We start from the raw sequence: 13,736 nt of genomic DNA on the forward strand, positions 1-13,736 counted from the left end.
CGGGATACCACATATTAATTTGTAATGAAAAAAGCAAAGAAATCAAGGAATGCTCAGTTTAGTAAAAAAATTACTTTATTTGGGTGGTTGGGATTAATTCAATAACATAAAACAGTATGATATGGCATACTTTACTATTCCATACCTCTGAGTTTAATAACCTTTCTTTAGGATGAAGAATACCAATGTAGTTCCACAAAGACAGTTTTGTGAGCATGGTCCTCACTGGAGTGAGCTTGCACAAAAATTCCTCTGCGCAATTTTTTTATTTATTTATTTATTTTTTGCACCTTATGGCAAATGATAAATCCTAGTTCACTGCATAAGCAAAAAAAAACACAAAAAAGGTAGAACATTTTCAGTAAGTTTCAGATCACAAAAAGACACAACAGGACACATGCGCCAAAGCCCTACCAAAAATGAATCAGCCCACAATGATAAATTCCCCCCCCCCCAATGGAGTCTTTAAAGGGGTATTCTGTCTATAGACTTCTTATCCCCTATCCAAAGGATAGGGGATGAGATTTCTGATTGTGGGGGGCCCACCGAGGGGACCCCCCCCGTGATCTATGTGCAGCCCCCACATACTATGCCATGTTGCTGCTCCAGTCTCGGAAACCTCTGTATTTCTGGGACCGGAGATGTGATGTCACACCACGCCCCCTTGTGATATCATGCCACACCCTCTCCATTCATGTCTACGGGAGGGGGCGTGACGGCCATCACGCCCCCTCCCTTAGAAATGAATGGAGGGGGCATAGTGTGGCATCACTAGGGGGTGTGGTGTTTCCGAGACTGGAGCAGCAGCCCGGCATAGAATGTGGGTGTTGCATGGAGATCGCGGTCAGACATCGCGGTCGAGATCAGACATCTTATCCTTGATAGAGGATAAGATGTCTATGGCCGGATAACCCCTTTAACAATTTTTTTTTTTTATAATAAATTCTCACTTACAAAAAAAATATATAGCAACTCATATTACAATACTGAACCCCGCTCTGTCCCTCCCACCGACCTACCCTGACTGTCCGGCAAAAAATAATAATAATAATAATAATATTGAATAATAATAACTACTTAGTTACGAATAAATGATCTTTAACAAGTGTTTAGCGTGTGTAAAGATGAGCTTCAGGAGATAAGAGAATTTTTACTTTTCACGGCCATAAATATCCGTCCTGCTTTTACAATTTGCTGAGGAACAATGGAAGGAACCATTAAGTCCGCCTTTGGCATTGTCTGCCTTAATAGCATATGCGTTGTCAGGAAGCCTTATCTGTAGCCTGCTGGAACAAGTCGGATAGCAACAGTCACTAGTTGAGTAGGTTAACAAACAGGTAGCTGGGTTGGGGGTAGGGCGACATTTGGCTGGAAGACACAACTAAGATCAGTTGTAAGAGGGAGACTGAAGAAGTATGAGGAAGTCCTGGAGAGTGGAAATGATCATGTAGATACATAGTGAAACTCATTTCATGTGACAAGTATAAAAGCTATCGAGTCAGCTGATTGGAACAGCCACACGAGGATAGCCCTTGCAACACACAAGTTGGAACTTTCACCCTTTACCAGGAGAAGACGACTGATATTCTTGCAGTAATGCTCAACCCTGAAGCAAGGAGAGGCGTGAGGACCATCGGACAACTGAAAAGCAGAGTCGAAGAACTTAAGAACCCTTGGAGACAAAGTTCTCCTTTGGTTCTGAATTACAATGAGTCCGCACGCTTGGCTACGGATGCTTTGGTGGAACAAGGGGAGAAGGCATATCTGCAGGCTCTCAGTGACGAGAAAGAGTTGCCCTTTCTATCCTCCTTGGACATCGACTATATCTACAACAGTACAAATAACAATAAGTCGGAAGATGCCTTGTTGGACAAGGACGGGGACGGCTCTGGATTTCCCGACAGCTGTCCTTCTGAGCTGACGTCCGGCACTTATTTCCCTATGATGTCTGACATCGAGACACCTAATCTGGAGCTTGGCTGGCCCGAAGTTCCGCTTCTCACCCGCAGCAAAGGAACAGAAGTGCAAGTGATCTTCCAAAGACACCGCAACAACTGCATCAAAGATCTGATCAGATCCCTCCTCAACAAAGCAAAATCCGTAAGTCTTTTTGTTTCACCCAAAAATAACAATTATAATGGGGGATATTTATCATCGTTGTCTTTGGAAAGTGATTCTATTTCTATTTTGGTTTTGCTTATGTGCGACATATTTATCAAACTATCAAGGACGCTTGATAAATTTGGCGCACATAAGCAAAAAACAATAAATCACTTATGTTTCCTCCTCTCCTCCGGACTTTTTAAAAGTGCTCTCCAAGGACAGTTTTGTAAACCAGGTCTGACCTGGCTTTGACTTGTTACTTTTTTTGGAAGGGGGGGGGGGAGGGTTGAGACTTTTTTATGCCTACGGGCGACATTCGCACTTCATAAATTCACGACCACTGCAAAGTGAAAACTGAAAGTTGCTTAGGTAAGGCTGTTTGCTACTTTATGCGTACCCACAAAAGTTGTAAAAAAGAAAGGGCTTAGGCGCACGTGCGACATTTTGGGCGACTGGAGTAAGCAAAATATAAGCTCTAAATGCAATGATAAATCTCCCCCAATGAGTTTATAATACACCAGAAACTAGTGAGTGAGTATGGCATTTATGCCTACTGTTTCATGCTTAGCTGTGACAGTAGTTCTCCCCAATATCCCATCCCCCGGATATGTCACAAGTCGTATAATAGGCTCCTTTAAAGGGGTACTCTGGCACTAGACATCTTATCCCCTATCCTTTGACGCCACGAGGGGTGACATCACGATACTCCAGCCCCGTGATCGTGAGTCATCAGACACGGAGCGATCTTCGCTCCGTGAGGCTGATGATAGGGGGCTCTGCATGAGAGATTGTGGGGGTCCCCAGCAGTGGGACCCCCCGCGATCAGACATCTTATTCCCTATCCTTTGGATAGGGGATAAGATGTCTAGGGCTGGAGTACCCCTTTAAGTGGTGATCTACTTGATTGGCTCCAAATCGCATTCTTAATTGGTTTCTTAATCAGTAACATTAAAAGGGTACCCATGGAAACTAAACCCATAGCCCATCCTTTCCATCTGATCAATCTATTTTATTGTCTAAATATCATTCATTCGCTATAAAGAGCAATTTCCCCTATTTGGTTGTCACTTAAATGCATGAAGTGAAGGAAGGACATCTGTCCACATCCCTCTCTGAAAGCAGCCCCCACCATCCTGAAAGACACAGAACATGTGATTTCTGCCCTGCACTGTTAGGTCATGCTCCATTTAGTGCTGAGAACTGGGAGGGGTGTACAGCCTCGGCCAATCAGACACTAAACCTCTCTCTGCTGCTCAGAGCAGGAGGGTGGGGGCTGGCAGAGCAGAGTAGGTTGCCGGGAGATGTCCCTTAACTAAACTGTGCTGTTTAAAGTATATTTATATATATATATATATATATATATATATATATATATATACACACACATATATATATATATATTGTTTTGTTTTAGTAAACACAGGAAAGATACAGTTTGTATAAAGAGTTGCAAAGGGTTAAGTTGGCTGAACCCATTGTTTTTGGTAAGAACAACCAACTGTCTAATATGAATGGTGGCCTCGCGTCTCTCTGCCGACAGATAATGTTGGGGAGAAAAGGATTGGAAATGTTGGTTTTTAAAATGTCCAATCCATTTGTTCTGGGATAGATAAGCTGCCACCAGGGGAGTCTGACAGCGGCTTACCCCTCCTCTCTCCATTGTGTACAGCTATCTCATGTGTGCAGATACCTTTACAAATAAAAAAGTGAAAAGAGAGAAAAGTCTAAGGCACGGTCCAAATGTCACATATGGTAAACCTTGTCTTGTCCTGATGGATACATCCTGGGCAGGGCATGAGTTGAACAAAGTTATTATTGTGTTTATTTCCTACCACACTGATAAGGAATGCATTGTGTATTAGAATAAGGTGTTGCCTAGGTACAAGTGTCCTTATACAAACAGAGAACGAGATTCATCCGTAGGTGAAGCTAATGATAGGATTTAAAAGATAAGGCAAAGACTTAGATGGAAAGACGATGGATATCAGTATTCTGGTCAAATGACTGAATTACGTCAGACGGATTGTCTGGGACTACAGAATGTGACTAGTTAGTCCCACAAACTTTCTATGTGGTCTCCAAGCCATGGACTTAGGGACTGTGCAGTACCAGAACAGTATTAAAGGAGTAGTACTGTGCAGGACCAGAACAGTATTAAAGGAGATAAGTAACTGATCACAGGGGGGGTCCGACTGCTGGGGAGGGTGCTGCACCCAACGGTCGGAGCCCCCGTGATAAGTTATTTTTCACCGGAGTATTCCTTTAACATGCATACTAAACTAAAAAAACATGTTACGGTTCATATATGGTAGTGTTTTCCTACCAATGTGCCTCCAGCTGTTGCTGGAGGCATGCGGAGAGCTGTAGTTTTGCACCAGCTGGTGACACACTGGTTGTCAAACATAAATATATGGCAAGTGTCTGGTGAATGTGTTGGGCTGCCCAGAGGTAAGCGGCACTGCTGTATGCATTGCAGCTTATGCTACTCAGTGGGCCAGGTGCTCTGCATAGGGCACCATAGAAAGCACTTACATGAGCAGGGATCCCTGCCTGTACATACAAAGTGGTGAGGCACACAATGTGGCTTACACCGGCCCATGCCCACAACACTTTGCCCAAAAAAGTGTTGGGCTGTCCTTAGATAAGCAGCGATGCTGTATATCGTATACAGTGCACAGCACCTGGCCTAGTAAATGTGTCGGCTGCCCAAAGATCAGCAGTGACTCTCTCAGTAGGCACAAGAGCAGGGACTCCTGTTTTTTGACAGGTGTCCCTGCTCTTGTACGAATCTAAATTGGCCGTCGTGTCCGAATTAAATTGATGGCAGATTTGTAGCAAATCTTCCCAAATGGAGTTTCAGAAGGTGCACTCATCTCTACTTAATAGTACTTTTTACTGAATCACTAAACCCAAAATAATGCCTACTGGAAGGGCATGGTGTATGCCATGTGCAGTTTGGCTGTGGGTTGTGTTCAGACAAGCTATTAACATGTAGGTCACTTGAGTTATGTTAAATCATCCACGCTGCCTCCCTTTTTACCGGGGTGAGGCCGTGTCCTGTTGCCACATTCATCAAGCACCTAATCAGTTGTTTAATAATTTTATAGCAATTACTAATTGTAACAGATACATTACTTAGACTGTCATAATGCCGTCATTTATGTAAACTGGAAACTGCTATTCCCAGCCCATGAAGTAAAGGAAACAGAATAGAAATGTTTAGAATATCTGTCTTTTTTCCAGTCTATGATTTCCATTTTGTATTTTTCAGTATTAATCTGCAATTAGAGCTAAACTTGAACCCCACAGTTCTACTAAACGAAACTAAACGCATCATAGGGACTGAGGGGGGGGGGGTGTAAGTTCTGTGTGTTAAATTAGGAACCAGATACAATGGTCCCTCAACATACGATGGTAATCCGTTCCAAATGGATCATCGTTTGTTGAAACCATCGTATGTTGAAAGATCCGTGCAATGTAAAGTATAGGACAGTGGTCTACAACCTGCAGACCTCCAGATGTTTCAAAACTACAACACCCAGCATGCCCGGACAGCCAACGGCTGTCCGGGCATGCTGGGAGTTGTAGTTTTGCAACATCTGGAGGTCCGCAGGTTGAAGACCACTGGTATTGGAGGTCATACTCACCTGTCCCCGCCGCTCCGGACCGTCACCGCTCGTCACCGCTGCCCTAGATGTCTCCTTCCATCGCTGTCGCCACGTCCCCGGGGTGTCGCCGACGCTCCGGCAAGGCCTCTGCTTCCCCGGCATCCTCGTTCTCCGTCGCCACCATCACGTTGCTACGCACGCCGCTCCTATTGGATGACGGGATGGCATGCGCAGCGACGTGATGACGACGATGGAGAGCGCCGACGATGCAGGGGATCCCGAAGAGGATGCGCCGGAGCCCCGAGGACAGGTAAGTGATCGTCAGCGGACCACACGGGGCACCGTAAACGGCTATCCGGTGGCAGCTGAAGCAGTCTGCGCTGCCGGATAGCCGTTTATGCGATGGCCCCGACATACAAAAGCAGCGTATGTTGATGCTGCCTCTGAGAGGCCATCGTATGTTGAAATGATCGTATGTCGGGGCCATCGTAGGTCGGGGGGTCACTGTATAGCGGGTTATCCTGCCTCATAAAACTAATAGCAACTATCTGTGCATGTTACTAAGACTTAAAGTGTACTTTTTACAAAAGGTTTTCATCCTTTTATGGCTCCTGATTCTCTGTTTATGTTGCTTAAGCTACATGCAGTTCACTGGGGAGGAGGGGGCATTCCCTTGCTTTCCCTTACATCCTATGTGGGAACTTCCCCCCTCACTCCTAAGAGCTGACAACTGGCTGCTCTGTGCACTGAGGTTCTGTGACACACCCATGGCTCACACAGCAGGCTGATTGACAAGCCAGGAGCCTGCACAGAGCCCTGCTTGTCCCGCCCACATTTCTTGTATTTGGGACCCACAGGGAATAGCTGCAGAGACAAGACAATGTTCTGGACAGTTGAGGGACCCCTAGTGATAAGAAGTATGGAGAACCGTCCAGAGCAGGAGAGGTTTGCGTTAGGGATTTGCTCATGCTCTGGACAAAACCTGACACGGACAGAGGTGGCAGCAGAGAGCACTGTGTCTGAAAGACTACATGACTTCTTTCAGAGCATACAGCAGCTGATAAGTACTGGAAAGATTGAGTTTTTTTTTAAATAATAGTAATTTACAAATAAAATTAAAAAAATTATCCAGAGTGCTCCTTTAACCTTTGAACATATTAAACTGGTACTCCGCTCCCCTGCTTCCGGAGCTCCGCTCACCAGCATCCGGAAGTTAACGCTGTGTGCGAGCTTCCGTGTTCAGGGCCGCCCCTCGTGACATCACGCCCGCCCCCTCGTGAAGTCATGCCCCCCCTCATCGAAAGTCTATCACGAGGGGCGGCCCTGAACACGGAAGCCCGCACACAGCTTTAACTTCCGGACGCTGGTGAGCGGAGCTCCGGAAGCAGGGGAGCGGAGTACCCCTTTAAAGGAGTACTCTAATGCAGAGTATTCCTGCTCCGTCCTGCCCGGGCTGCAAAATAAATGAAAATGAACCATCACTCACGTCCCTGGGTTCCCGCGGAGCGTCACTACAGCTGATCGGTCCTCCGGTCCATCTCCTTCATACTTCCGGGTGTAACGAAGTGTCACATGGCGCTCAGCCTATCGCCGGCCGCCGCGATGTTCTGCCTCGGCCGGCGATAGGCTGAGCGCCATGTGACGCTTCGTTACACCCGGAAGTATGAAGGAGATGGACCGGAGGACCGATCAGCTGTGGTGGCGCTCCGCGGGAACCCAGGGAGGTGAGTGATGGTTCATTTTTGTTTATTTTGCAGCCCGGGCAGGACGGAGCAGGAATAGTCTGCACTAGAGTACTCCTTTAAGCTAGACCTGGTCTATGTTTTGCAGCCATAATACGTTAACAGCCAATTTACCCTATTCTCAAACCAGCCCTAGTCATATCCCAAATTCTAAAACTGAAACTCTAGTCCTATATAAATCATAGCAGATGATGACATTTAGTTCAGATCAGTGACATGAAGCGGGTGCTCTCACTGAAGGTGACATCACACAGGTAAACATCATTCACACCTGCTGGGAAAGTCATTGGTTTCAGCATAAACAATAAAGCACTTGAGTCACAGAAGCTACAAGTCATTGTCATCGCTTCACGTGATGTTATCTGGACTTTTCCTATCTATACAACCGGATAGAATGAAATCGACAAACAAATGGTTATTGTGTTTGCTTTAGATTTCAATGTAGTTTTATTCCGTATAATGGACATTTTTTGGATCATTACCAAGAATCTTCTGGAATATTGCGGTGAAGTCCTGAAAAACCAGCAAGAACTAGTCCACCGACAGTTCTCCGATGTTCTTATCTGGCAGCATTCATGTTAGGCTGCATTCACACCACCTTTTTGCAATACAGTTCCTGTATACGTTTTCAATGTGAAAACCGTACGGAACCTTATTGAAAACCGTATGCAGTGACTCTCCATTGAAAACCGTATGCCAAACGATGCATCCGGTTGTGTACTTTTTGGGTCTTGTACGGTTTTGTCCATTTTTTTCCTGTACTAAAAATCGTAGCTCTACCACGTTTTTTTGTCCGGGTGAAAAACCGTATTGAAACCGTATACGGTTCCTTTAACATGGGAGTCAATGAGAATTGTAGAGAACGGTGTGTGCGTCCAGTTTGCACACCGAATGGAATGAAAAATTTAAAACGTTTACTTTAAAAAAAAGAAAAAGTTTTCCACTGTATACGGGTTAAAATTTGTACACACGTTTTTTTTATACAGTTTAGTACGGTTTTGAGGAATACGGGAACTGTATTGCAAAAACGTGGTGAAAAGGAAACCTTTAGAGTAAGGTCAGACATAGCATATCTGATGCTGCAGATGCTCTACTGACCGCCCCTAGAGTCAGCCTCCTACTTTGCCCGTGAGTCCCTTCTTTGTCTGCTGGTAGCAGCAATCCGCCACTACAAACAGACACAGGGAGCTCCGAGTCACGCGCGCGGATGCCTCTGCAGCTCCCTCTGTGTCTCTGCAGACATGAAGGAAACAGATAAGAACGGAACCTTTTCTAGGTGCTGTTTGCAGATCCAGGATAGTCAGACACAAATGTGTATGGTAAAAAGTGCCAGGAGGCACTATGTTTATTAAAAGACTTTCAATTACGCGTTTTGGAGGTTATTACTTCTTCCTCAGATTGCCAATTTGAGGAAGAAGGAATACCCTCTGAAACGCGTCATTGGAAGTCTTTTAATAAACATAGTGGCACTTTTTACCATACACATTTGTGTCTGACTATCCTGGATCTGTGAACAGCGCCTAGAAAAGGCTCCATTTTTATCTGTTTCCTTCCTGATTGTATGGGAGAAGATTGCATCCTCTGCTGTTGGACCCTGGGCTCCAGCTTTCGTTTCTGCACACCAAGTACCCCTAAGGGGTGATAAGCCTATTTTACTATTCATCTGGTGAGCGAGCATTTTATAGAAACATTGCCCCCTCTAGTCCCTGCTTGGGACTTTGGTACCCTGTGATAATACACAAGGCACAGTCCTCTCCCCCTTTTTTTCTCTCTTTCACAGGTCTCTGCAGACAAAGCAGGGACACACGGGCAATGTAGGAGGCGGGCTTTAGGTACTGTTAGTAGCGCATCATCAGCATCAAATACGCTGCGGTTGTGCTACCTGTGACCCTACCCAAAAAATGTTTTTTGCCATGACAAACCCTTTAAATATGATCTAAAACGTAAAAAGATCTTTATTGTATTCCTTATTGTCATAATTGCTTGAGATTATGTCACGTTCATTGGAAAGGATCCGTTTCTCAACTAATTCAAGTGGATGTTTATAGGCCCTGTGAATTCTATTAGGGTCTATCTCACTACAACTTTCAGCCTTTACCTGGAACAAAACAGACAGAAACAAAAGTACTAATCGGGCAGAGTGTCAGTCGCGAGACCCCCACGATCATTAGAAGTCTTAGGAAGAAGCAAAAGGACCTATGGATTCCAGGCGCTGTCAACTAGGTTCTCAGTGAAAACAAAGGCCAATATACTACAGGTTTTAATAAACACAGTAGTTTTATTAATATAAACATAAAAAACTGTGATGACGCGTTTCGAGGGGAGACCCCTCTTCCTCGAAACGCGTCATTACTGTTTTTAATGTTTATATTAACAAAAAACTACTGTGTTTATTAAAACCTGCAGTATATTGGCCTTTGTTTTCACTGAGAACCTAGTTGACAGTGCCTGGAATTCATAGGTCCTTTTGCTTCTTCCTAAGACGTCTCCTTCAGGACAAGTGCCATCTTGCTTCCTGCAACCTCCGGCATAGCAGTCATCTGGACATCAGTGAGTACCCCCTATGGGGTGATATGCGCCCTATTTATCTCTCTCTGGTGAGCATCCATCTTTAAGAACGGTGGATTCTCCACCTTAGCCTACTCCTCACAGTACCAAGGGTAATACGCAAGGCGCCGTTTTCGGTCTTTAATTCTGTTTGTCTTGTTCACGATCATTAGAAGGAATGGGAAGAAGCACGTGGTAGAGGGCTTTACTCCTGGCTTGCGGAATTCTCCATCCTGCTAAACTAGACGGCCCCATAAGCGAGATGGGGAGGAGCTTTAGGGTCTATTCACATGGCAGAATTTCCACTTCTATGGGATTCTGCACTCCCATTCATACATCAGAATTTCTGCTTGCCGAATTCTGCAAACCAAAAGTGTGAATGGGAGTGCAGAATCCCATAGAAGTCTATGGGCTTTAATTTGAGGGGGAATTCCGCAAGCGGAAATTCTGCCGTGTGAATAGACCCACGGGTGCTGCCCACGGGTGCGGGTTTTAACATACAATAACGTGGATTTACATGGTTTTAAGATAACTACATTTGTTTTAACTCAGAACATTCTTTACCTGTTAGATAAAATTCTCAGTATGTAAAACTTGACTCATACAGTGACCATACAAGTTTTACTTATTTCCATGAAACTTTCAAAAATACCTTTTTCAACAACATTTTTATGCAGATATTTCCTCCAGGGAAAGACCACAAGCCCTTGAGACAAAAAACAAAACATGATGGCACCAAAAATAGAAGGAATTTGTCACCTGTCATTCTTCACTTCAACAACAATTCATTTTGTCCCTTGGTTTCGACTGTTGGACCGAAAATGTACTTTTGGCTACACATAATAACAATGTAAAAATGTTGGAGTTTTCTGTGAGCAAAAGTAGGGGTCGTACAGGGATTATAAAACATGGCTGTCCACAGGCTTGTGTGTTGTCTTGCAGTTTAAAGGGGTGCTCCGGTGGAAAACAATTTTTTTCATATCAACTGGTTCCAGAAAGTTAAACAGATTTGTAAATTACTTATATTCAAAAATCTTAATCCTTTCCGTACTTATCAGCTGCTGTATGCTACAAAGGAAGTTGAGTTCTTCTCATTCTGACCACACTGCTCTCTGCTGACACCTCTGCCCATGTCAGGAACTGTCCAGAGCAGGAGCAAATCCCCATAGCAAACCTCTCCTGCTCTGGACAGTTCCTGACATGGACAGAGGTGTCAGCAGAGAGCACTGTGGTCAGACTGGAAAGAGCTACACAACTTCCTCTGGAGCATACAGCAGCTGATAAGTACTGAAAGGATTAAGATTTTTTTAATATAAGTAATTTACAAATCTGTTCACCATCTGGCACCAGTTGATTTGAAACAAATAGTTTTCCACCGGAGTACCCCTTTAAATGAGATATCTGTGATGTCCCAGTACAGGTATATAGTTCTGTACTACCTGTAGGCCCGGTCAGGTTGAGTCCCTCAGTGACCTGGGGGCTCCCCTGCAGGGTCTCCCCCTGTTGTTTCCACCTGTTGTTTTAAAGGTGTGTGTATCACTTTAATTTATAGACAGGATCCCTATGCATAGTTAGTATGGAGGACCTGTGGGAGGTCTCAAGGACCTGTGTGTAAGTTGTCACATGTTATGTTATGCAGTCACATTATTTGTTGTCACATGTTCTCGCAGAGAGCACCAGCTTAACCTATGACCCGCAGCTTGACCAATGGGCTTTAGTCCAGCCCCCCACCCCACTATATAAAGGGGTGGCCATTATTATTCAGTTTCTTTTCTCTTAGCACTTACCACCAGCTACCTTACTGAGCTCAGCTACCAGCGATCTCAGGACAAGTGATCAGCACTTGATGAAGTATATTAGTCCAGCAAGCTGCAAGGTCCTACTGGGTCCTGGTCACCTCTCTGAGAATTCTGGCCTTAGCTGTGAAGATAATTCCACCTGTCTTCTACTCAGTAAAGCCTCCGTTTGACCATAACTGGTTGTGGACTCTTTATTCACTACTAGCCCGTGGGATAACGGAGAATCCGGTCGTTTGGTGTTCCGGAAACCTTAAACCACACTGGCGCCACGAACACATAAGATTTAATACCATCCGACCTCCGGGGTTAATAACATCAGATCCCACCATTCACACCGCAACATCGGTGGTCCCGCCATTTCACCCAGTGGTTCACCACATATCCCATAGATAAAAATCTTTAGCCATAATACTCAGGGGCACAGATTATAAAATAACAAACGGGACCTGCCACCGCTCCATTGGTGTCCTGTATCGGCACTTCAGTTTTCCAGTGGCGTCTTTTTCTGCATTCCCCGTGGTCAACGCATTAAACTGCGGCTCAGCTAGTCACCAGCTGCAGCGATGTCCCGCGTCGGCCGGCGATAGGCTGAGCTGCAGTGTGAAGCATGGAGCCTTGGCATTGGAGGTCCTCTTTCCCTCTGTACCAGTCTGCCATCTTTATTGTACTTGTTTTTTTGTTTTATGTTGTTAATCCCCTTCTCATATATACAGCACCTTGGAAATAATGGTGCTTTAAAAGAACTAAAAATATTAATGCATCATCATAGATCATAACCATATAAATATTCACTGGTAATGGTAACCCTAGCAACAGTATCCTCACAGTAATAAGATTTAAAAGATAAACTTTATTAATGCAATTTAATAAAGAAAATAATAAAAGATAAAAATTTAAACTAAAACAAAGAAGTAGTAGCAATAAACAGTCACCAGTAAACATACAAAGATATAGGACAATGGTAGGACCCAAGTACATCAAAATATACAAGTATAAAGAGTAAATGCCAGAATAGCTGATAAGGTACAAGAATGATACCTCCCAAAAGTACACAATTAAGGGTGCCAAACCATACCTAAACCTGAACCCCAACGATCGTTTCGCTATTATGCCGCTTCTTCAGGGGGCATGACGCCCCCTGAAGAAGCGGCATAATAGCGAAACGATCGTAATAGCGAAACGATCGTCACGCCCCCCTGAAGAAGCGGCATAATAGCGAAACGATCGTTGGGGTTCAGGTGTAGGTACCTACACCTGAACCCCAACGATAGGTACCTACAACTGAACCCCAACGATCGTTTCGCTATTATGCCGCTTCTTCAGGGGGCGAAACGCCCCCTGAAGAAGCGGCATAATAGCGAAACGATCGTCACGCCCCATGAAGAAGCGGCATAATAGCAAAACGATCGTAATAGCGAAACGATCGTCACGCCCCCTGAAGAAGCGGCATAATAGCGAAACGATCGTTGGGGTTCAGGTGTAGGTACCTACACCTGAACCCCAACGATCGTTTCGCCATTATGCCGCTTCTTCAGGGGGCGTGACGCCCCCTGAAGAAGCGGCATAATAGCGAAACGATCATAATAGCGAAACGATCGTCACGCCCCCTGAAGAAGCGGCATAATAGCGAAACGATCGTTGGGGTTCAGGTGTAGGTATGGTTTGGCACCCTTAATTGTGTACTTTTGGGAGGTATCATTCTTGTACCTTACCAGCTATTCTGGCATTTACTCATTATACTTGTATATTTTGATGTACTTGGGTCCTACCATTGTCCTATATCTTTGTATGTTTACTGGTGCCTATTTATTGCTACTACTTCTTTGTTTTCGTTTTAATTTTATCTTTTATTATTTTCTTCATTAAATTGCATTAATAAAGTTTATCTTTTAAATTTTATTACTTTTTTGTTGTTGTGGTACGGTTCTCTTTTTGGT

General features: G+C 44.5%; 1 protein-coding gene across 1 annotated transcript in view; it reads left to right on the forward strand.

The window, feature by feature from the left end:
• Positions 1–1,541: 1,541 nt before the first annotated feature.
• FAM83C (family with sequence similarity 83 member C) overlaps positions 1,542–13,736 on the forward strand; it is a 28,543-nt gene continuing 16,348 nt past the window's right edge. Inside the window, exon 1 of the mRNA XM_056548516.1 lies at positions 1,542–2,100. Coding sequence (XP_056404491.1) covers positions 1,597–2,100 — 504 coding nt within the window. The 5' untranslated portion in view covers positions 1,542–1,596. The remainder of the gene's footprint in view (positions 2,101–13,736) is intronic.

The sequence above is a fragment of the Hyla sarda genome, chromosome 12 (genome assembly GCF_029499605.1).
Source record: "Hyla sarda isolate aHylSar1 chromosome 12, aHylSar1.hap1, whole genome shotgun sequence".
NCBI classification, from domain to species: Eukaryota; Metazoa; Chordata; class Amphibia; order Anura; family Hylidae; genus Hyla; species Hyla sarda.